At 32.6% G+C, this 26,307-nt stretch overlaps 1 protein-coding gene across 1 annotated transcript; it reads left to right on the forward strand.

The window, feature by feature from the left end:
- On the forward strand, positions 1–22,892 carry LOC115877586 (carboxypeptidase N subunit 2-like). Its single transcript, XM_030893833.1, has 2 exons — positions 1–108; positions 21,726–22,892. Exons 1-2 carry the CDS (start codon positions 1–3, stop codon positions 22,890–22,892), a joined length of 1,275 nt encoding a protein of 424 aa, XP_030749693.1.
- Positions 22,893–26,307: the final 3,415 nt, after the last annotated feature.

A 26,307-nucleotide genomic window follows, 5' to 3' on the forward strand; every position in this document is an offset into this window, starting at 1 on the left:
ATGGACAAAATGGGTAGACAGAAAACTATAGTAGAGGAAATAGAGAGTGCCCAACTGAAGTGGTATGGACATGTGAGAAGGATTGACGATACGCGACTGCCTCAGAAGGTACTAAAATGGCTTCCACAAAGAAGAAGGAAACGGGGAAGACCAAGGATAAACTGGTTGGAGGGTGTCAAGAAGGCGAAGAGCTCAAAGGATCTGCGTGACGGAGACTGAAATGAACGAAACCAATGGCGACTAGGCATCGAAGGACGTTTTAAAAGCGATTATTATTTTATATTATTTACATCAACAAAACCCGCCTTCTTAACAGCACTTAAGGCATATAAAGAGCCATTTCTACCACTTTCCCGTATACTAATAAAGTGGCGATGAGTTTTTTACGGCTATTAAGCATCTTGTACACTTCGCACTAAAAGAGAACAATGTTCGACTGCAAGGTTTGCTAGTGAACATTTTTAAGCTTAAAGTATAACAACAATATTTATTTAAACCAAAAACTCGTAATAAAAATTCTACTGATTATACTTACGATTTTAAGTTTTGGAGATATATTTTTTTTACTCTATTGTAATTAAAAATGTTAGAAAATGATTAAAACATTTTTATAAATTCTTTTGTAACCTTAGAGGAATAGCCAATTTAGGCTGTATTCCGTTGCAAAACCAGGCGAACCAGACCGGTAAATTACGGTAAAGAGCGGTTCCTGAAAAACATCGGTTTGATACGGAATGGTTTGGTAAAATACTGGAAACGTCAAATGTTGACGTTTTCTAAATTTCAATACCTCTACTATAAAATTTATCTTTTATACATTTTTAATGTACTTGTTCTCAGCTTTTACGTTTGCTTCTTCTTTTCAATGGAGTTTAATATTGAAAAGTATTTTATTAATAAACTGTTAAACTGTTAGACAGCTCAAGTGAAGATTTGTAGGTCCAATATAAAAACATATCAATAATAAATAAACAAATCAAATCAATATTTATATTTTTATAACTTCCAAAACATTCACGATTACTTGTTGTCTTGTTTTTCATGTTTTCTTTAAATGTTACTGACTTTAATTTTATTACAAATTTTAGAAATTAAATGAGAATTTCACTCGAACTTCCAATATTTACTTGGTTTCACATAAATGACATTGATTGACAAACAAAACCAGAAAAACCAGCCTTCTTGCGCTGGTTAGTTTGGTGACAGTTATAACCGAATTTTTCAGGAACCGTGTTCCGTAATAAGAAAACTTTCAGGAAACCGATTGAAACGGAACATAAAACCATAACCAAGGTAAGCAACGGAATACACCCTTAATCTACCATCGGTAACTTTGTTTTAAATACACTATTTTTGATTTTTCTTATCAGTTTAATATAGTGGTATTACATTACACTCCAGGAAACGTGGGAACTAATTTTTATAACACAGGCTTATATTTGAGTTTACTTCTGGAAGTATTTCCAAAAATGTTTTGCGAAATGTTTCACGAAACTAGGGGACAGTGTAGAGGCTGTTTAACATTCGTCAGGTCTGTTGTAGCATTAGAAGTTATAAAAAAGAGATGGAATGTTTTTTTATAAGAATTTTCTTTTGGAAAAAAATATTAAAACAACTAACACTATGCGACGGAGCTGATCGCCGGTGAGCAATGGGTCGTAAGCTAGTGAAAATTAAATTGTGATACTTACGTCTTTATAAGATACTGGGCGCCACTCAGTTTTCCATTTACTTTCGAAAACTTCTAATTTGAAAACTGAGAAATCAACACTCAGGAGATTCCTCCGTTATTCCTGATGTAAAATGTAGGGACAAACATGGACCTAATTTTGCGAGGTGCAAAAAAACAAAATGACACCAGAAAATAAATCCACCATAAAATGCCTTAAAATAAAACTCTATACAAAGAAAAGAAAGGTATTAGGAAACTTTACTCAAAATGACACCAGAAAATAAAGCCACCATAAAATGCCTTAAAATAAAACTCTATACAAAGAAAAGAAAGGTATTAGGAAACGTTACTCAACGTTATGTTTAAAATAAGAGTCTTACCTCTGCTCAGAGGGTTTTCCCAAACAAATTAGCAAAGTGCCAACAAACGCCGATAGCTTTATCAGGTTCAGCCTTTAACCACCAATATGACGAGGGAAGGTAGGCACGAGGTATGACTATACACCGTCAGATATAAAGTGACGAACAACTTCGAACGGACTGAAATAACTAGCCAGAAATAAACTTGTAGAAAAAATAAAAGATAATAACAATACTTAGAATCTCACCTCGGTGCGAGGATTTAAACTTGAATTATTTAAATAAAATAATTCTGTACATTTATATTAATTATGTGAATTTTAAATAAAATGCTACACTGTTCAAGTTAGAGCTGGCTAACGAATGGTAATATTTCCCAGATATATCCCCGGTTTTGGATTGTAATTAAGGAAATTTTAGTAGGTTTTCCTTTTCGTATAGACCTCCATCAAGATTTACGGAAACAAATAACTCAGATCGAATCCGGCAGAGCCTCTTCTATAAATTATTTTCCGTAATAAATTTTCATCGGCTTGTTTTCGATTTTCGGTGCGCCGTGGCACCACCGCCGCCGCTAGCTGCAGTGACCATATTTCACGTCCGGTTTTTCCTTTATAGAAGACGTAATAGGTAACAGAAAATGGGAATTTTATTACCGCCACGGTAAAATATAATTTAGTTCCGAGTTATATATGGCCGGGTGGGACATTTTAATGGCAGATTTGAAAGTATTCCCTAAATGATTTAAATTTTTATTGAAAATCCGTCTTTGGGAATTTATGTGACGTTTATAGTAACGACAGTTTCGATATTGCATTAGATTCGGAAAAAGTAGAAGACATAATTTTATATTAACAGTCCAATTTCAATCCAAACAAATTTCCATATATAAACTTTCGATATGGCATTACAACATTTAGTACGAGAGCTAGCAACGTCGGAAAAACAAGTATTTTAAGACGTCTGGCTCTTTGATATATCTTTTACTATGCTCTCTAGAACAGCATGCGGCCCGTCTGGCTGCCGGTAAACGTTGCGTTCTCTACTGCGCATTGAAAGAAGATCCTATATTTTTATTAGTCCGTTAAATTCTAGTATTAAATATTAATCGAACATGTCTCCATAGCTCAGTGCGTAGAGTTTCCGACCATGAACCGATGATTCAGAGTTCGAATCTGGGTCAGGGCAAAGACTTTTTTATTTTATTTTCGTTTATATTCTGATAGCAAAGTATTAAATATTTGTTTTTTTTTTAATTACCAGAATTATTTAATACTTTACTATCAGAATATAAACGAAAATAAAATAAAAAAGTCTTTGACCTGACACGGATTCGAACTCTGAATCATCGGTTCGTGGTCGGAAACTCTACGCACTGCGCTATGGAGACATGTTCGATTTATATTCAATACTAGAATTTATAGGACTAAATTAATAAAAAATATAGTATATTCTTTCGATGCGCAGTAGTGAACGCAACGGGTATCGGCAGCCAGACGGGCCGCATGCTGTTCCAGAGAGCATAGTAAAAGATATATCAAAGAGTCAGACGTCTTAAAATACTTTCTCAAAAACGCTGCTAGCTCTTAGACTAATTAGTCAACTAAACCACCTCGCCATTTTAAAAAATAACATCAAGAAGTAAAGATCATTTCGCTGTTAAAAATTTCCCAGAACATTTGTAGACATGTGCCAAAAAACAAAATGCTCAGAAGACTTGGCTCTGACAGAAAAATTATGTTTTAGAAAAATTTACTCAGGAAGTTATTATACTGAGTGTTTTAAATGTAAGGTAAAAAAGCAATCCTTCGATTAACACTGTATAATAAGACACATTCTAAAATGTATAAAAAAACTGAACTTAGAAATTAAAGTAGATATATTTAAATACAGTTTCCTAAAAAATTATGAAAATGGAGCTAAAAAGAAAAAATATATAACATTTTAAATTTGACGAAAAAAAAATATGTCTGCTTTTTTGCCTCTGAGTGTTTTTTGTTAATAGGAAGTTTTTCAGTTAAAAAATATAATTTCTTCAAAAAGGTCCAGTGTTTTCAAAATTTAAGCACAAAAAAAATATTTTATTTTTGGAAATTTTCAAAGTAAAATAACTCAGTAATTTTGGACTTATTTGAAAAATGATAAAGAAAAAGTATATTTCTTTTATCGAGATCTCTCACCTCTGAAAATATTTGCACTAATTTAAGACCCGCCCTGGATAAAATGCATACAATTTAGGTACTGAGGGATTAAAAACCTGCAGTTTTCTTTTCAAAGACAGATATTTTTAACACCTGATGATCTTTGACAAAGGATTTTTTTAACTTTGTGTAGGGACCATTAAAAAAATCAAAAACCTTGCATGTGAGCACCTAACCTAAGGAAACCCATTATTGTTATTAATCATACAAGTTCGATACGAACATCATAATGAAACGCGTGTAACGTTAACAGTAGTAGTTACACAAGTTTCATTAAAAAGTTCGTATTGAACGTGTATCATTCAAAATTTAATCTACGATGCGATACGAGGGACGATTCAAAGAGATTTCATTTAATTTAAAATATCAGAGATATCCTCATAAAAATTAAGATTCAAAATTATCAGGTGTCCATATTAGTCGACGCCGTGGTAACCGTGCTTGTTGATTTTTCCATTTTGACTTTGACAACTCAATTATTGATGTTCAATTTTGTGTTAAGCGTTCAGTTTTAGAAAAAAAGCAAAAAATTATATTAATATGGGTGATTCTGATTCTGAAAGTATCCCTTCGGATATTGAAGGCATTGCGCAAAACGTTATCGATTCCCTACTTCCCGAAAAATCAAGACAAACGTACGAGCAAGCCTATGTAAAACTTGAAGATTGGTGTAAAGGGAAAGGAATCAAGAATAGTAGTAACAAAAAGGTTTTCCTGGCATATTTTGAACATCTTTCAAAACATAGGAAGGCTTCATCACTTTGGTTATAACGACAGATTTCATGTTACATTCAGTTATATCAGTGAAGAAAAATACTGATATTAGTAAGTACGTCCATTTAATTGCATTTTTAAAAAGAAAATCGGAAGGATTTCGGTCAAAAAAATCGAGAATTTTAAGAAAAGAAAACATAACTCGATTTTTGTTGGAAGCTGATGATAAAACTTATTTCCTGACAAAAGTTTCATTGTAAGTGGGACATGCGGGAGCCTGCCGGCGTATCGAGTTGACAAATCTGCATCTGCAAAATGTTAAAGATGAAGGACAATGCATTCATGTCATTATTCCATTTACGAAAACAAAGATATCACGATATTTTTTTATAACGACAGGGAATGTTGAAGGAATAAATATGGTGGAAATGGTTCGAAGATATATAGCTATGCGGCCACGCAACACAGAGCATACTCGATTTTTTGTGGGGTACAGAAATGGAAAATGTATTAAGCAACTCGTTGGCATTAATACTGTAGGGAAAATGCCGTATAAAATAGCATTGTTCCTAAGGCTTCCAAATCTACAACAATACACTGGACATTGTTTCCGTAGATCGTCTGCGTCGTTGCTTGCAGATTCAGGAGTGGGTTTATTAACTGTTAAAAGACATGGTGGTTGGCGCTCTAACACAGTGGCAGAGAGGTATATAGAAAATTCCAAAGAAAATAAGAAAAAAGTATCATGTAATATTTTGGGCAACATTTCTGGCAATAATGGGTCTTCAACAAGTTCAAGCACTCAGGAAATAAATTTACTTTCTAAAAATTCAACTCACCTGTCATCGTCTGGAATTAATTTAACCAATTGTACTGATATTATAATTAATGTTTGCAATAAATAAACGTATTTAGGTACCTTTTTTTGCTTGTTTCTTATTTTATAATTTGCGTGTTATTATGAAAGCCATAATGACATCCAAATGACAATGTTAAATGTGTCATAATGACATTGTCGTAGATTAACGTAAATAAAAGAAGCAAATTAATTGTAATTACCTTAAATTAGAATATTTTGTAAGCATCAACAAATAACGTAATTGCATTAACGTTCAAAAGCAGTTTCAAATTAGTTTCAGTCTGAAAAGGCCAATAATAACGCTTCTAATTACCTTCAGATTAAAATCATTAAGCCTCGCTTAATTAATAGCACAATGAAAATGTAATATGTAATCCTAAATTTCCTATAATCCGATGTACAGAATAATAGCATCAATGCAACGGGTCATTAAAAGTTTGAGGGGAAGCGTAACTGTTTAAGAAAAATAGTTAATCCAAAACACAATAGATAGCTACACGGCATGAAATTTCATTATTGCAACATAATACATAAATATGGATGAATGAGTTTTGTAACGTTATTGTGACCGATCTAAAAAGTAATTCGAGGTAAGGAATTTTTAAATATCTAGGTATACCGTGCTGACAACTCTTATTTTTGAGTCGGTATTTAGATGTGTGGAAGTGAAGCTTAGGGATCTTATTAAGTCGGAGTGAGAAAAATGCGACGGTGTGCTGTTGCAGCGTTGCCACATTTTCATTGATATACAGGGTGCTACAAATTCGAGGTACGAGCATTGGTATCTCGGAAACCGTAATAGATACGAAGATGGTTAAATTGGGACAAAGTTGCGCCTTGGGCTGTTCACCGAGATGCCATCAAAAAAGTTTTAAAAATTTCAAGGATTGCTGAGTTTTTTGGAAAAACGGATTTTTTTGAAAACTAATTTTATTTTTTCCTGTCGTTAATTTTTAGAAAATCAAAAAACTAATTGCACATTCTCATAGCCACTTTATTAGGGCTTTCTGATAGTATTTTTAGATTTTCAAATTAGCTGATAATTTGTGAGATACAGAGGCCAACTTAATTTTTTTAAATTCGGACTTGCATTTTTTATTTCAGGCTTTGAAAGAACTCAGTCTTCTGAGTACAATAGTATGCCACACTTTATACTTTTTGCTATTTTGTGTACCTTAACAGCTACAAAACTATTTAATTATTATTTTAAAAAAAATCAAGTCCGACTCTGTTTTTTAAATTATTTAATTTGATTATATTTATCGCAACAATATTGATTAGTGCTAATTAACATTGAATAAGGAAAATTGAGCCAATTGAAAGATTCAAATAAATAATATCCAGATCAGCAATTTAAAGATATTATTTTTAACTTTTCTTATTGTGAATTTGAAATGCTCAGTGTACGATCTAATAATTTGCATAATATTAATCGTAGTTATTATGAATAAATTAACTTCTACAAACTAGTTTCTAAAGCTTTACATAGTCTACATGTTCGAAAGGGAACCCCCCCCCCCCAACGCGCAAATTTATTTTTCGTGCAATTTTATTTATAGCTTTTGAATAGATCTTATACTTTCGAATGCATTTTGTACTCTTTATTGTAACTGCCGAGATGTGTTGATTGCACGTTTTTGTAAAATTTGGACCTGTCGAATTACTTGACGTCATCAGACGATCCAGGTATCTCGCTGGCCATTATGCTGCACTACCATTTCCAATCCATCTTCCGGGGAAATGACTTCATTGTTTATATTACATTTTATTTGTATTATTTTTTATTATTTTATTACATTTGATTTTCCGTATTCAACCCACGTCACTGTTTGAAAACTTGAAATTAGTTTAAATAAATTATCATATATAAGTATCCAAATTTCTTCTCTATTCTAAAACAAAAAAAAAATCAAGTGTGGCATATCATTGTACTCAGGCGAGCGAGTTCTTTCAAAAACTGAAATAAAAAATGCAGGTCTGTATTTAAAAAAATTAAGTTGGCCTCTGTATCTCACAAATTATCAGCTGATTGGAAAATCTAAAAATACTATCAAATAGCCCTGATAAAGTGGCTATGAGAATGTGCAATTAGTTTTTTGATTTTCTAAAAACTATCGACAGGAAAACATAAAATTGATTTTCAAAAATGTCCGTTTTTTTCAAAAAACTCAGCAATCCTTGAAATTTTTAAAACTTTTTTGATGGCATCTTGGTGAACATCCCAAAGCGCAACTTTGCCCCAATTTAACCATGTTGCTCGTACCTCGAATTTGTACCACCCTGTATACATACTTTGATGATCATCGATACTCCGCAATCATAAGACATATATATAAAATTGCCACGACAAACGTCAGAATATCGACAAATCAATGCACAGACAAATCCAATACCGATCGAGGGTTAAGACAAGGCGACACAATGTCCCCTAAACTATTCGTTGCTGCGCTAGAAAGTATGTTAAAAATGATAATTCATCAATGAGGGATTCAACCGGAACTAACATCAATGGGAAACTGATAAATCATCCGTTTTGCAGATGATATTGTTTTAATAAGAGGCAACACACAGGAAGCACAGAATATTATGATGGATATACTAAATGATACTTCGCAAAAAATGTCGGTTTGAAAATTAACTTATCAAAGACACAATACATGACAAACATAATAGTTTATATATGCACTTGTCACAAGACTACTACACACAGCATAATAGTGTCGCATACAAGATGGCTAGTTTAAAATTCTTAGTTTAGAGACTATTTAGTTTTCTACTTACCAACAAAAGATATGAAATAGAAATAAATAACATTAGGAATAGAGCTCTGTGAAATGAATATTCTTCTTCATTAGTTGAAATCGTAGGTATAAGTTTGCGATTTTTACGAATTCGACTTTTCAAGTGGAGAAAGATACGTTAATCTATATTTCAGTAACCCGATTAAAAATACTTTTTAAGAAAGTCAGTTATCAACTTGTGTTTAAATTACAATAACTATTAGACAATCCTCAATATACACACCTCCACTTGAAAGGTCGGGTCAAATTGAAATTTCATGTAAAAATTGTAATCAAAAATATGTTGGGGGAAATTAGAAGTTCAATATTAACTGGATTTAAAGAGCATATGGCTCAACATATTTTTGACAAAGATCATTGTATAGATGTTAAAAAATTAAAATTAACCAAACAAGTCCAAAATTACAGGCAATTAGATGCATATGCTGAGCAGAGATAATGGTCCAATTGTTTCCAGTTCTCTGTCCAGTACTAACAGAGTGCTCCCAAGTAGTATTTGGACGTTATCTAACGTCGGGTATACGTCGCGTTCAATAAACCCGACGTCGGGTACCAACGTCGGTTCGACCGCCTGACGACCCTTATTTGCACCTAAATGGGGAATACAAATTCGGGTCGCCTCGACGCGACGTCGGTATCTGACCTAATAGGGAATGTAATTCTACCAATTACCAACGTCATATTACGTTGGATTTCAGTCGTCGCTAAGCACTTATGTTATGTTTGGTTTCAAATTCGCTACCAAGAATACATACAAATTTTCCCAAAGAAAATTACCTAATTACAAATGGATTCATAATCACTCCTCGAATATAACTATAAGTGCCTACCTAATTTCATATTATAATAATTCTGAATCATTAATCCAGACATCAGTTTTGTCAACGGAAGTCACTTTTTTATATATCTGATTAAAATACTCCGGAAAACAATGAGCGCCTTCAAAATTAGGTAGATTAATGAAATAAAAATATCTATAAAAAAGTAACTCCCAAAATATATTTTTTTTATTTTCTATCTGGTTTAATCATAAAACTGTACTGTGATTAGGTTGTAAATAATGTGTTTTAAAGTACAATGACAATCGGATACTTGTTAAGAATGGCGGATTTCTGTGTCCGACTTAAAGTACCAATATACCAATTCCGACCGGATCTCCAACATTAGTCATCTCACACGACCGAAGTCATCAAACCGGACGACCGGCAATCGTATTATGACGTATACTAAGGGTCGGCATTTTTGGTCATGGGTGCCGGTTTTCATGTGTACGAAGAGTACGGTCAACACGCTTAGTAAAATCAGATGTACTGAATAAAGACCGCATGGAATCTAGCGTCAGATTAAGTAGTTATGTAATAAATACTTCGTATTTTTGCTCACTCCGACTTACTAGATTGCCATAAGGACTCACTCCTATACATGTAAACGCCGACCCAAAGGTTCGCTTGCCAGCGGGGTATAATTCCAACGTACGCCACGTAAAATTTGCGATCGGCCGACATACGTAGGTGCATCCGTCGTCGGCCACAGAGCATATAATTTTTCGTATTCCTGGGGCGCTATTCTGTACAATCGTCGGTATCGGCAAGTTACCGACAGCTATCGGTACGTACGGCCAATGAGCGTCGTGTTGATTGTTGTTGTCATAGTTATCTATCGGCCCTATGACAGATATCGCAAATTTGTACCGACGACTCTCGGTATCTCTACCGTGAGGTTGACAAGGGCATGGTAGAGATACCGATTTTCGTCGGTACAAATTTGCGATATCTGCCATAGAACCGATCGGTAACTATGACAACAACAATTAACACATTTTTACTATATACAAATACGTATCGAGAGCTGTCGTAACTTACCGATACCGACGATTTTACAGAATAGCGCCTCTGGTAAACGATTCCCGACGTTGTCTGTTATTGGTCTATGATAGGTCTATTGTTTGTTGTCAAAGAATGTTTGACGGTTGACGGTTCAACGGTTTTGTAGGCGTAACCTCACTTTGCGTATCAGTGATTTGTGGATTTGTGCAATTATATTTTAGTTTTTGTTTTCTCCTTAAAAAATGGGCAGCCACTTTTTTAAGATAGTATATATACAAAATTTAAATGAATTGGAACCAGTACCTCACATGTGGGAGGAGGATGGGGTCTACTGGTTTCCTAAGCTAAAAAAAGAAATTAAGATGCACCAGTTTAATGCAGCATCTCTTCCGGATAAAAAGCATTCGTGGGTGGAGGCAAGACATCACTACTACCCTTGTTTATATATTAATAGTTAGTCAATGAGCCTGTATAAGTCGATGCTGCCAACTGGTGGCAGAAATTAAAACGTAAAAAGGGGCGGAGACTATTGAATTTGGCTAAGAAGTAGGGACTAGGAATTCTTCGAATTTAATTCTTGGTAAAGAATAAAAATATCTTATCTGATTCGAACCGAATTTATACCTCAAAGCGTTATTTACATTTTTATTTTTGGACATGGATTTATATTTATTTTGATTTTCATAGCCACTTGTTGGATACTAAAGTATTATATTAGGTATATAAATATTTTATTTTTAGATGGATAATTAAAGAATATAATATGAAACTATACCTACCTACGTCTGTAACTTTGTAAAAAGTGTGGCGAATTTAACATAATGTTTTTTTTACATGTAACATCCTATTTTATTTTAGATTCTGCGTAAAATTCTATTACTTTTTTTACGTATATTTCTTGAATAATGGTGTAACCTAAAACTAGTTTTGTAATATTTCAATTTGTTGATGAAGAAAAAATATTAGATATTTATATGTAGATATTTAAGGTAGAGCTACAGGGTGTTTAATATATGTTTTTGAAATTCGACTACGTATTTAAAATAGAAAAATATCTGCAGATTCTTTCAATGACGCAGCCTATACTGAGTGTTTTTTCAAAAGCGATTCACCTCCTATAACTTTTTATTTTTTCAGATAAAAAAATTAAATTCAGGGTTTACCAAATTCGGAATGTTAGTAGGTAAGTATATGACATAAATCGAGATTGATTCGTATTCCGTTAGTTTCGGTCACTTCCTGTTTCACCGGAAATGTATACGAGTACAACATTTGATTTTTAAATGGTACCCTCGGTATTTTTTATACTTTATTTGATAGAAAATGATATTCTGAATAGAATGACATATATCATATGTCAACTTTTGACATTTTCAATTAAAAAAATAGCATTTTAAAATTCAATCTAGTGTCATGGCTGTGTTAAAACCATTAATTTTTAATCAAGGAGCTTCGGAAAAATTGATTTGATCGTCTAATATTTTTTGTGTCTTTTCCTTTTTGGTACCTGGTAAATAGGTAATTTGGTACCACACACTTCGTATATCGAGTCAAACTGTCGTTACCTTTACGACCGGTTACATGTTGTTTTTTATCATGGCACTCTAGATTGTAATTTAAAATACAATTTTTTAAGTAAATATGTCAAAAGTTGACATTAAATTATTCTATTCACAATGCCATATTCTGTCAAATAAAGTAAAAAAATACCGACGGTACCATTTAAAAACCAAGTTGTAGTCATTTCCGGTGAAACAAGAAATAACCGAAACTAATTGAATACGTCAATCAAGCCACTTTTGAAAAACACCCGGTATATTATATTTTTTTCTGATAGATTTTACAAAATTCTTCAATTTCTATTAATAATGTCATATAACTATATAAATTACTTTAATGCTTAATAATAAATAATTTTTGTTTTGTCATGGCAAAACTTGTTATAGTGTAAATGAAGTAAAAGAAGGATAAAAATTGAAAAATTCAGAACAGATTGCAAGCTGTATAGAGTATAGATGTACTTAATATACTTTCTTAACAAATGTTGAAAGGTTTTGTAAAAGCACTAGAAAAAATAATAATATATAGGATCAGCCAAAAAAATCTGTTTGAACACAGTGTAGCATCTAACTCCAAGTATTTTTACATATATCTTTTCTTCACCTCTGTAAACACTCCTACCAAATTTGGGTAGCCCAACTTCGGAAACAACTGACAATTATGTAACATAGGAATAATTTTTTTTTTTGCAAATACTAACGTTATTTATAAAAAAGTTATAGAATTTTAGGCAGAATCGAAAATAAAATAAAAGTTATAAATAAGAGTTTTGCATTAAAAACATGTTACATTATATCCGCCACTTTTTGAAGCACCCATTATACTCAAAAATAATATTTGAACTGTGTCTCTTAAGATTCTCTATACCCTTTTTTTTTGAATTCCCAAAACAAACGAGATAATTAACTTTATTTATTTCCTGATATCTCATTTTATAATATTTCGGAAGAATCAATCAGGTATCTTATTTTTATAATTATTAGAAATAAATCGGATTTAAAGGATAAGAGATATGTAAGTGTATACCATACGATAAAAAAACGGCGTCAGAGGTGGCTTGGAAATGAATATCGATGTCATATATTTGTACATAAACAAATAGACGCCGTTTTTTTTCGCTCATACCATATAAGAAAACAAATTTAATAAAACAAACGCATTTATTAATATATGTATATAGATTTACATGGTATGAAAAATTCGCATTATAATCTCTGAAGGTCCTACCATGGTCCCAACAATGGTTGGTTAAAGTGGCGAGTACGACCACTTATCAGTCACACCTATAATAATTTAATAAAATATACATATAATAAACAAACTTATTTCTTTTAGATTTTTTAAAAGCGAGTTATATGTGTTAAGTGGTTTTTGATTATTTTAGACTAAATTTTTTAGACATATGATTATTTTAAACCAAATTGTCTGCCCACTCAAACGTCTTTCAAAATTATAATGTAGGAAATTCTTAATATGTTTTAATTGGGAATACTTTTAGAAAGTTTCATTTTCACCAAACAAAACTACGTATGTAATCAACTATAATGCATGATATATACTGGTGGCGTCAAAACTAGATGTTGGGTTTTTCTCGATTATTTCAAAGAGAACTCCACATTTTATGACATAAACGTAGTTTTCTCCAACTTTGTTTTGAAAAATAATTTTTAAATCCAAATAATCGATATTTATACAGTAATGTCCTGTTTTGGAATACATAATTATTTTCAGCTGCAGCGATAAAATAAATAATATTTACTGATACGCTAAGTAAAAAAATAATTAGGAAATTATTTTAGACATCTAATTCTTAATTTTTGTCGCTGATAAATATGTAGATACATCACTTTTAACGACAAACCTACTAATAAAAATTGCGAAAAACAAATCATGTTTATTCTCAAAGAGACAATTATTGAGAACAATCCAATAACTATTAATCTGGGATATAGATCTTAACAAAACAAAAGTTGGATAAAAGATTTGTTGATTTATGATATAAAATACAGTGTTCCATTTGAAATAGCAAAGAAAAATATAATATATAGTTTTGACTCATCCTGTATATAATACAAAAAAAATAATATAAAGAAAATTTAATCATATAAATAATTTAGGAATTTAGCATATTTTTATATAATTATATGAAGAGAACATTACCTTAAATTAGTTCCAGTAAAAAACTTCCATATTACTTATTTTTAACTTAGAAAGGGCTTTAAATATATATTTTATTATATAAACAAAAAAATTTAATCCAAAAATGGTCAAAATGAACTCTATACGATTACGACATTATAGTATTTTCTGGAATGACAATTTTTTGACAAATTCACCAAGAAAAAATAAAAAATATAGCTTTTCTTTTGACAAACTATACAACTCTAAAGTAAATATGTATTTAAATCTACGAATCATCCTGTATATCTATAAAAATACCTCCCTGTCAAATTTACGCTACTTTTGCATGCAAGCATACCTATTTTACAAAAATATGATTTGAGTGAAAATATAAAATAGGAAATCTGATATGAAGCTTTATCTAAACACAGGGTTGAGTGTAGATAAACAATATTTTACGTTATTAATTAAGAAAAATTATAAAATACACAATATATCTGACAGTTCCAAAAAAGCAAAGTAAGAAATGAAACATAATTTATAGCATAAAATCAGTATTTTTTAAATTTTTAAGTCAACTGGCCATTATCGTTTAATCTATCTATCAATCTATCAAATTTAATGTTTATTATTAAACTTATCTCAGACTCTCTATGAGGTAAAACTCTAAGATAAAACTCTAAAAACCCAGAGTGATTTAAAACAAATTTATATGAATTTAGAAATAAATATGAACAGTATTTACTCACCTGTAATACAGATGCTTTTTGTTTAATTAAATATGTTTCAAAAATATTATCCAGCAGGTACAAAATACACATTACACATCACGTAAACACAACACATAAAACTCATAAAATAATAGTTTGTAATCCAAATATTCAAAAATACTGTTTCGTTTCTTCGCGAGGGACGAAAAAATTTATTTTTTTAATTATTTAGATATGCATTAAGGTATATTTCAACTCAAAAGCTTATAAATAATTATTTTTTAAGACATAACCTAAACGAAACGAAATCAGAAGTCGAGAAAGATAAACAAAACTGTCGAATTTAGAAACGAATATGACTTTTTTTCCTTTTTTCTTGTTACAGTTGAAACAAACAAGGATAAAGCTATTTTCGTAAAACATGCGTGAAACGTGCTAATAAGTAGCCCAATAGATGTGACCTCGCGCCCTTCCATTTTTGAACCATGGGCGGGTTTAACGGATTCCCCTCAAAGAAAATCGTAGGGGAATACAAAAATGCAGAGCGGGCAAGGCGCCATCTACAAGACAGGATTTTACTAAGCCCTCATTGTATATCTATTTATACATAATCAAGGCTACTACTATTATTATTTTGCAAAAGTCTCAACCTCTTTCTGTAAAATGTAGATAAATGTCTAAATGCCTTTTTAGTGTTTTTTAGGCATAATAAAAAAAATAAGTTTGTTTACAAAAACTTTTTATTAGATTATGTTCATGATGTTCATTAGGCCGCAAATGCTACTTAATGGGTTGTATTTACGGACGTAAATAGAGATACGTAAATTAGGTTATAAATATAAACATAAAATACAACAATATATAATTGGACGTTACTTTAGGGATTATTAGTGAGACGTATCCTATTCGGACAACGGGTAGACGTCGGGCTAGTTCAAGTATATGTACGTCGTGCAAGCCAACGTGGGAACGACGTTGGGAAAATAATAAAAATGGTACGTTGTTATTTTGTACGTCAACAGATCGTTGGATTTACCGACTCGAATCCAACGACGTCGCTTTTGATACGAAAGCGACGTCAAGGTCGTATCACCAGAACCCGATCTAAATTTGCACAAAGTCTGACGTCGCGTCAGGTCAGATTTAGTTCGAAGTCAGATAGATGCTACTTGGGCTTATATAAACGCTTAAAGCTTGATTTTCATGCATCCGTTATCCGACGATACGTTGATACGATATTAATTTTATTGGTTGAATTTAATAACTTTGATTGGTTAGAAACGGTTAACCAATCGAAGCCTTGCGTGAAATGGATGCATGAAAATCAAGCTTAACTTGTAGATACTAGTTTATTTCTAATCATCTGCTGATGATGTTAGCATGGTTAGCAAAACGCGTGACCAGTATTAAAAGTAAAGTGTTTTAGTAAATTGTGATGAGTTAATGTTTTATTTTACTAAATAGTGTGTGAAATTTATTTAATTTAAAGAAATACTATGATTATTATACATACCTATAATAATTGATCAGTCATCGGTAGATTTTCTCATATATTTCGAAACATAACTTTGTCATGGTTCAGCAAGGTGCAATTTTTATCTAGTTTAATCATCTTTGTATCTCTTCTGGTTTACGGTGTTCCTGCAGTGTAGTCTTCTTGGGAACACCGTGTATAACCAAATATCTTTGTAAGAAAATGCCACAAAAAAAAATATGTATGAAAAAAAGCTTATTTCATAAACAAGCAATCACCTCCTAATTTTTCTCACCCTTCTTCATCAACACCCTGTGTAGGCAATACTTAAGGGCGATAATATTCGAAGCTTGACCCGCTTTTGTCAATATAAGTTGTGTGCTATGCAATTGCTTTCTGAAAGCACTGCCCATTATTTGTAACTAACCGTCGGAATAACGCGGTGATTTAGTGTAGACTGTGGTCCTGCTTGCGAATTTCTATTGCAGGACCGTTAACTCCGTTGATTTATCGTTAAACGGCCGCTCCCTGCATTTACAACTAATTGTAATTTATTAGGAAGTTGTTTACCGTGTGTTCGTTTTTTTTTATTTCCATGCAAACAATAAGGCCAAGGTTGAGAATGACTAGAATACACAAAATTATTGAAAAAAAGATACAACTATTAGATCCTAAAAACCTGAAATGTGGATAAGCTGTTATTTAACATACATAGATACATATTCATACATACAGTCTTTACTCGCTGACGAGTACCTACGTGACACGCATCAGAAGATGGTCACGCAAGGCGTTTTCTTTAATGAACTTTTCTGTGACTGAAAAGCCCCATACATGTTATCTCTCTACCACCCGGACATTCAAAAATCTTATTGCTTTGTTGCCTCTTTACTTTTGGTTGTCGCTGTTGACTGAATTTACCATTCTTCTCCATTGCATTCTATTGTGAGCTGCTTCTTCCCACTCATTCTGCATATTAATCCCCTTTAAGTTTTCGTGGAAAATATCCTTGTACCTTTTGAGTTGTCTACCCGGCCTTCTCTTACCTTCTACAAGCTCACCGTAAAGCAGAGATTTTAGTATGCAGTTTTCTTGCATTCTGCATACGTGACCAGCCCATCTTATTCATCCCATCTTATTTAACATATTTTTAACTATACTAATCAAATCCCTCAAGTAGCAATGGGCAGAACACCTGGCAAGAAGGACGGACAACAGATGAACCACAAAAATTACAGCATGGTACCAACGAGAAATAAAGAGACCTAGAAGAAGACCGAACCTGAGATGGGACCATGATATTAGGAAATTAGTATGGATAACTTAGGCCCGCATAGCCCACAATAGATAACAATGGTTTACCTAACCCAACTATAAAGAGAGTAACTAAATATGTAAGGGATTAATATATAATCATAATCGGAGTTAGTTGAATAAGCTGAGAATGATGATGATGACAAAATGAAACTAGGGAAAATTTCCTACAATTTATGTAATAAACACTTGAAAATTTAGGGTATTCTTTTTCGGTTCGCTGTGCTTAATGGTCTAGATGTCGCAAGGTTATTTCCTTTAATACCGGACGAATAATCAAAAACCGAAATTTCTTTCACATAATCCTCAGTAGGATTAGTATTTCATCGCAATCGGTCTCTGTTCGCAAGTTTATTGAACCTTTGCTCGAAAATACTCTCCGTTTCTTTTTCTTCATCGCTATTTTGTTGTGATAGAGTTAGATTACAATTCAGGCATATGGCAGCACAGAGCACATCAACCCAGCCTTTCTATATCCATAGGCTTACGGACATCTATTTCTGTATTGTTTCGGACATTTCTTATTGTACTTTTTTCTCGCAAAATGGTTCTTTTATTATTTGATAAATTTTTGTCTATTGTAAAAAAAGACTACTTCGCATAGTTTTTGAGATTTTTTTTTCTCCAAAGGGGACCTACAAAATAAACAGTTTTCTCGGTAATAGGCAATGATAGGCCATTGCCAGACAACTACATGAAGAGTTCAGTCTCCCAGTTGCTAGACTTATGAAAATGTAACCTAAGGATCAGAAGAGGACCACAATAGATCTGGAAAGGTCGCAGTGAATCAGGCCGATAGCCACTTCGAAGAATCTATCTACCGGGTACGTCTCAAAAGTTGCTTGCAAAAAAGTTACTGGCGTGTAACTATTTTATTTTTTCAGATAAAAAAACGAGATTTGGCATGTTAGTATGTGACATAAATTAGGATTGATTGACGTATTCAATTGTTTTTGGTTACTTCTTGTTTCACCGAAAATGACTACAACTTTTGATTTTTAAATGGCACCCTCGGTATTTTTTTACTTTAAAACTCGGTATTTTTTTTAATTTAAAACGCTATTTTTTAATCAGGGAGCCTTGAAAAATAGATTTGATCGTCTAATGTTTTTAGTGTCTTGTCCTGGCCCGTCAAAAGATGCCCAAATCCAAAGATATAAAGTATTTTTCTCCATATCCCCAAAGATATAAAGTATTTTTAATCATATCTCAATTTTTTCAAATGGAACAACCGGTGGATCATTACCATATTTGAGAAAAGTATTTTTTACGAATAATTTGGTACCACACACTTGGTATTTCAAGTCAAATTGTTGTTTTGAACCGCATGTTGCAATTTCAAATAATCCATATTCGGAAATGTCAAAAGTTGACATATGACATGTCATTCTATTTAGAGTGTCATTTTCAATCGAATAAAGTGACAAAATACCGAGTTTTTGTTTAAACATCAAAAGTTGTAGTCATTTCCGGTTAAACAAGAAGTGACCGAAAACAATTGAATATGTCAATCAATCCTAATATATGTCATATACTAACATACCACATCTCGATTTTTTATTTGAAAAAATAAAAAGTTATAGGAGAAGCCGTTTTTAAGGCTCACCCGGTATATACAGGATGAGTCTCAAATAAGTGCAAATATTTTGAGGGCTGGTAGATCTCGATAAAAGCAACATATTGTCTCTTTACCGTTTTTTCAAATAAATTCAAAATAACCGAGTTATTTTACTTTAAAAAATTTCTTTTAAATTTTGAGAATCACTGGGATCGTTTTTGAGTTTTTTTTGTAAATTTAATGTACCGCCTACGTTTCCATATTTTCAAAAAATTCTATTTTGAACTAAAAACTTTTTAGTTAAAAAATAGAATTAAAAAAACTTACAATTTGTCAATTTTTTTTCTCAAAAAAAACCTCATAGTTGTGTGTTTGGGGTCGACATATTACCGGTAAAAATACATACACTTATTGAAGACTCACCCCATGTAAGTCTAAAAAGGGTATAAGAAATGTTGAAAAATATGATAGCGGTTAAAATTTGAAAAATAACCCCCCTATATTCGAGCTAGAGAAATAAGACAACAGGTAGTCTATTTGGAACTTCCTCCTTTACAAACTGCGGTTAGTAGCGGAATTCCGACTAAGAAACTTCCAAAATTCATGAAAGAAGCAAAGTTTGGCCGAGGGCAGATAAACATGAGACGAAATGCGGCCGAATAGTTTAACGCGACGATTATTCTAGGTATTTGTTTTCCAAGGACGAGGTATAGTAGATGCATCGGAATTTCTCATAAAATAAAAGCCAACCGGGCGGAAGGCATCCGATGCTCTTTAGCAATGTTTTAATATTCGACCCGGGAAAGGTGCAAATTCTGCAAAGATTATCTTAATGGCTTGCTCTCAGTTAAAATTTGGACCATTTTCTTCAATGGTTAAAACAGAATAAAATGAGTCTCCATAGGAAGTTGCCTTATTAGGCTTTATTTGAAGAATAACTAGATTCAATGCGGTAAATTCAAAATATTTGAGATGCTTTAAGTGGAAATTAAGGTACTACCATAAAATATTTTAGACCAGTTATTTGTTTATTAACTGATAATATTTTTATCAGTAAAAGTAATTTTATGCAGAAATAATCCCCTATAAAATTGTAGACATAATAATAAATAGGTACTTGTTTTACAGGACTTTGACAAAAGCCAGTATTTGAGACGGTTTCACAAAGGTTAGTCCTCCATCTCCAATATCAGTCGTACCAAAGTTTATAGCACGAATGGTTGTCATCTTGGTACACTCAATGATGAGGTGTTCTAGTGTTACTCCATTTTGCCACAGAATCTGCAATCGAGGTTAATTGAGGAGACACATTGAGAAGACAGCTCTCATTGAGGAGACAGTGTTCTAAAAAACCGCGACAATCCGAAGATTGTTCTTACTTAAATCCCGATCGTAAGTCCTGAGAAATTTCTTCGAGTGTCTTAGACCGTTGTAGGATTTCCATAGCATTGGGAAACAGAACGGTTCTGGTCCAGTTAATCGCGTGTTCGCTGTTTTTCTAGCTAGACCATTTGATTTTTTATTACATTCTCTCGATAGGCTGGCATCCTGAGTAAGAGGACTTTATTTTAATCACCTAATTTGTTCAGCCCTTACACAAAAAGATTAAGGAAAAAAATTGAAATTTACGGCATCGAACTCAAGTCTCTTGTAAACTTAAGCTTCTACTCAAAAGTTAGTGTACAACTTTTATTGAGCCTCACTAACTCATGTCGAATTCAGCAGAAACCTTTGCTGTTTGGTTTGTCGCCTAAATGGGTTTACCTGTTTTGTTTTGGAGTTCTCTTTTGTTAATTGAACATTTATAATCACCCAATTCTGTTTTTTTAGAAACAATCAAAAAGTCAAATAGGAACTGATTTGGAAATAAATAATGATACCATTAAGGAGAGGTAGTACTAAGGCATACGTAACCAACCACGTTAGATTAAGATCTCTAATTTGTGTAGTATGTTGGTGTTGGATCTCTTTTTTTGTTCCAAAAATCTTATTTACGATCCATACTCAGAAGCTTCAGTTTAGATTCTCAATCTTTGATGTCACTAGCTTGGTTTTTTAATTACTTTTGTAATTATAATAGTAATAGCTCCCGTATATAGCGTTTAACGCCTTGAGAGTAGCAAAGTACAGCTTGTCATACAAGAGCCGTTCGGTATATAAGGAAGGTAATGTGGCTAGCATTACGCTTCAACCGCCTATTATTACCTCAGGATGGTGAATCCCAAGTCTTCCTTTAAGGCTGAGTCGACCTAGGTACCCAAACTATTTTTTATTTTAATAAAAATAGTCGGCTGATTAAATGCCGGCTGTGGAATTCGAAGCCATAACCTTTGAATTGGTAGACGAGAGCTGTACTTTTGTAATTATTTTTTTAAATTTTACTTTGTTACACCAAGAGTTTTAACTTTGTAAGTGTATTTTCAACAATATAAACCGACTTTTGATAGTAACAATAGCTTGACATATTTGAATATAATGCCAGAAAGTCAGTTGTTGAATTTAAAATTTGTTTAAGTCAACAACTCACATCTAATTTTATTTTATTTTTTGTTCCAGGAACTACGCACTTTGGAATGCCGTCATTGCGGTCTGCGACGCATAAACACCCAAATCTACCACCTGTTGCCTTATTTAACCCACCTAGACCTAGGCTACAACCGCATCCAGTTCCTGGCCAGCGACGAATTCCAGGACCTCCATCGCCTGCACAGCTTAAAACTGGACGGAAACATGTTCCCGGTCATCCTGGAGCACACCTTTGTCAACCAGCAACAGCTCAAGTACCTCAACTTGGCTAGGAACCGAATAGCTAAGGTCCCTGATACTTCTTTGAAGAATTTGAGCAGTTTGGTCGAACTGGATCTTGGTTATAACAAGCTTAGCAAGACTGAAGGTTTGGTGTTTGTGCATGTGAATAAAACTCTGGAGAGATTAGTGTTAAGTGGGAACAACTTGAAGCAAGAATTTATAAAAAGTATTGTGGGGGTGTTGGGTAAGGTTAGGGATTTGAGTTTGGCTCACATGAAACTAGCTAGTGTTTCCAGTGGGTTTTTTCCTGACAGAATTCGAAATTTAAACCTTTCGGGAAACAATTTCAGTGAAGTGACCGTCGACATGTTTCCCAGACAGTTATTCTCTTTAGATTTAAGTAAAAATGAAATAAAGGGACTGAATGATAGTGTAGTGTCGTTTCTTGAATCCATCAAAAGGGTTGATATAACAGATAATCCATGGACGTGCACCTGGTGTTATATAACAGACCTATTTTTTCGAGTAAACGATACAAACTTATTTCAAAATGCAACATGTGCCTTTCCCAGTATTCTCAAAGGCAAACGCCTTACGAAGTTAAATTCGGACGAAATTCCGTCTTGTGGTAGTACTGAAAACAACCCCGATAGCTCGAGTTCGATGAACAAAAAAGGTTTGTTAATAGGGCTGGTCTGTATAGTAACGTTCGCAGTGTTTTCGGTGGTGTTCGTGGTGTGTTCGTGTGTGAAGAGGCACCACAGGAACGCGGTGAGGCGTGCTAAGCGTGCTGCGGAGTGCCAGGAAAACAACGTGGAGCATCTGCAGACCGCGGCTATATTTAGTAAGAGCGAGATAAGTTTCCAGTTTCCGCTGGATCTGACTGAGAGGAAGTTGTCGGTGTCGACGATTGCTGAGATTAAGAAGGATGAGAGACAGGGGATGTCAAACGGTACTATATCGACTGGTCTTTGAATATTTTTTTTGTTAAAACTTATTGTTATAGTTGTTTTTAAATGATTAGAAAGAGAGATATAGTAACTCCTACCATATAAATGTTCTATACATTGATACCTAATATTTTAATATAATTTCTTTTACAAACTAAAGTTACCGGTACTGCGTTACCAGTACGGTTTTAAAAATCAGTTACTGTAGAAATTAATTGTTCCAAAGGAAATTATTAATAAAAAGCAGAATGAAAAAAGCCTAGGAATTAAATATGTCAATCTACAGGTAGATAAAAACAGATACAGGGTGTTTTAAAAAACATGTGCTATCTCTCGTAGGAAGATTTCTCATGTAAAAATAAGATTTATTTTTTATATCAATATATGTAGGTCTGATTCTGTTTTGTTTCGTAGCTACAGGGTGTTAAAGTCTTAATATTTGTTCGATTTATTATAATTTTCTTCCAAGTACTTTTAGCGTTTCGAATGAAATTTTGAGGGTAAAAGTTACTATAAATGCGACATATTTTACAGCAAAAAAAGGGTCGACATATTCACCAGGGACGTGCATATGGGTTATCACTGGAATATTTTTCTAAAAAAAACATGTACGTCACTGACTAAGTGTGAAGACTTTAACACCCTGTAGCTACAAAAAAAAATCAGAATTAGACCGATGTTCATATGAAAAATAAATCTTATTTTTACGTGAGGAATCTCCCCATAAAAGATGGCACATGTTTTTTAAAACACCCTGTATATAACATATTGTTTTTAATGTCAAAGGGTTTGAGAGATGTTGTCTAAACCAACAAAGTTTTTTTTCAAATATAATTTTTTCTGAATGGTTTGATATAAATATCCATTCATTATGTTTTTGTCGAGAAATGCTTTTATCCATATTTATGTATATCCATGATGGATTTATCATTCAAAAATCAATTGATTAATATAACAGTAGTATTGCTTAAAGAGTAATACCGCATGAGCCTGAATTCGGAGGCGCTCCAGTGTTTGTGTCCGAATTTAGAGAGAAACATGGAACATTTAGGAGTAGCTAGTGCTGCGTTCATAGTTATTTATGAGTTGCTAAAGAAAAAGAGACGACGACATCGTACTAGATGGTCTTCACAATGATATCTTCAAAGAAGTCGAGATTGGAGCCTTAACTTATTGAAATACAGCTCATGTTTAACTTTCCATAAAATAGGTCTTTTCTCAAATTCTTTGATTAATTGTAAACACCTGTCAAACTGATCGAAACATATCCTGACACAATTATAACAAAAAATAAACAACCACGGTTTGTCTTGGTTGATTTCGATCTGTTTTGGAGTTTGTGTCCGAGACAAGCCAAGATTCCCCGCAGCATAAGATAAGTTTTGGGTTTACTTCTGAAAACTTTGTTTTTTCCTTGGAAACAGCTTTGTAAAATATTTCACGGAATATTTCTGGAAGTATTTCGTGAAACATTTCTTTATTAAATAATCTTTAAATTCTTTAAATCGGTCATTTAGAGGTCTAGATGTTTTAACAAGATATTTTTTTCGCATTTTTTTGTTTGTTGTTCAGTGTTTTATATCTATTGTTTATCTATTCAGAGTTTTATTTCTTTTCTTCCAAGATTTCTTCAGTAAAACACCGACGTTTTTAAGTTATTACAAATAGTTAAGAACAATTAACAGTAATTTCCCTTATTGGTAAAAATAAACGATATTACTGTTATGACAATTATCTTTGTTTGTTGACAAAACACATATTACGTGGATTCCGATGCGGTGACAATGGCAAATTTATCTTGTTCCCTAAACAAGATTTAATTACGCAAACTAATTGGATCACAGCAACTAGTTTCAAACTCTAGCACTCGCCAACAGTTGATTCGACTTCATTAATTTGGCAAACGATATTCGCCGAGGGAGAATTAGCCTGTTTGATAACATTTTAAATATGCCGAGCATAAGCCCAATTAGATTTGCATACTTTTAGGTCGCGCCACTTCAGCGTTTATTAACGAGATGAAATTATTAACGAGACAAATTTAATTGAAAGGGGTATCACTCACTAATAATAATCTCAATATAATCTCAATAAATAAAATAGTCAAATTAGTTACACCATTTATAAGTGAAGAACGGCTGTACTGACTTTATTGATCACTGAGTTGCTGGGTTTGTCTCCGCCCCGAAAATCAGAATACCTATGATATATTGGAATAATTTAGGGAAAACAAATTATACCCACCAAAATTTAAATTACATGTTTATTAGGAAATATTAATAAGTTTAGATCAATAAAGAACAACTTTATTAAAAGAATAGTTAACTAAAATATTATGGAACGAAGTAATGGTTGGAATTGAAACTAAGGTAGCTATTTCCATTTATTTACCAATGTATTTATTAAAACACAATGTCCATATTATTTGCGCAAAATTATCAGATATTTGTATTAGTTTCATTAAGTTTAAATATTTAAAAAATATATTTTTGTCACACACAATAGTAGCTAAAATGGATAAAAACTTCATATAAATCGATAATTATATTATGAGACACATGATATTACACATTTACAATTTAAAATGAAGCGTATTTTTCTTATATCTAAAACCCCTAATACATTTATATATAAATCATTATTGTGATTAAGAAGTGTTTTAATTTTTTAGTTTAATGACGAATATTCTAAATAAAATTAAATGACAATCATATACAAATATATTATGGGGTTAATTTTTTTTTCCTAAACTGTTTTAATTGTTGCAGTTTTACGGTTGCAAATTTATTTTCGATAAAATATTAATTGATTGGATTCACTCACTCAATATTAAGTTTTAAGTCCATTTTACTATAATATAAATTATTCGGAAATTTTCATACAACTTCGTCAATTAAATGAATGTTTAAAATTTTGTTTCATTAATTCCATATGATTTTATATTTACAAATAGAAAATATTTTAGTAGTTGCCATTTTTTTGTATGGGTATGCTGAAAAAATATGCATTATATTAAATTTTCAAATTGAAAGGTTTTTATAAACATATTATGTCCTAAACCACTTAAGCTTGATTTTCATGCATCCGTTATCCGACGATACGATGATACGATATTAATTTTATTGGTTGAATTGAAAGACTTTGATTGGTTAGAAACGGTTAACCAATCGAAGTCTTTAAAATCAATCAATAAAATTAACATCGTATCGTCGGATAACGGATGCATGAAAATCAAGCTTTAGTGGGCAACGGCCGAGCTACGTCGAAACACCGGTTCCCATTAGAACAGCAAAGTTAAGCAACGTAAGGCGATACTAGTGGACGGACGGGTGACCGGTTTGAAACTCTGTATTGTGCTGTTGTCCAATAAAGGCAAAAGTGTAAAATCTATAGACACACACTGCTTACTCACGCCGATTCGAGGCCGGATGAGATCGGAT

The sequence above is a fragment of the Sitophilus oryzae genome, unplaced genomic scaffold (genome assembly GCF_002938485.1).
Source record: "Sitophilus oryzae breed Bouriz unplaced genomic scaffold, Soryzae_2.0 scaffold_1494_pilon_pilon, whole genome shotgun sequence".
Taxonomy (NCBI): Eukaryota; Metazoa; Arthropoda; class Insecta; order Coleoptera; family Curculionidae; genus Sitophilus; species Sitophilus oryzae.

Excerpts from the sequence above, each read along its gene's own strand:
- LOC115877586 (XM_030893833.1), top strand. The coding sequence starts at position 1 with ATGGACAAAATGGGTAGACAGAAAACTATAGTAGAGGAAATAGAGAGT. Across the intron at positions 109-21,725 it reads ATACGCGACTGCCTCAGAAG|GAACTACGCACTTTGGAATG; the intron begins GTACTAAAATGG and ends TTTTTGTTCCAG.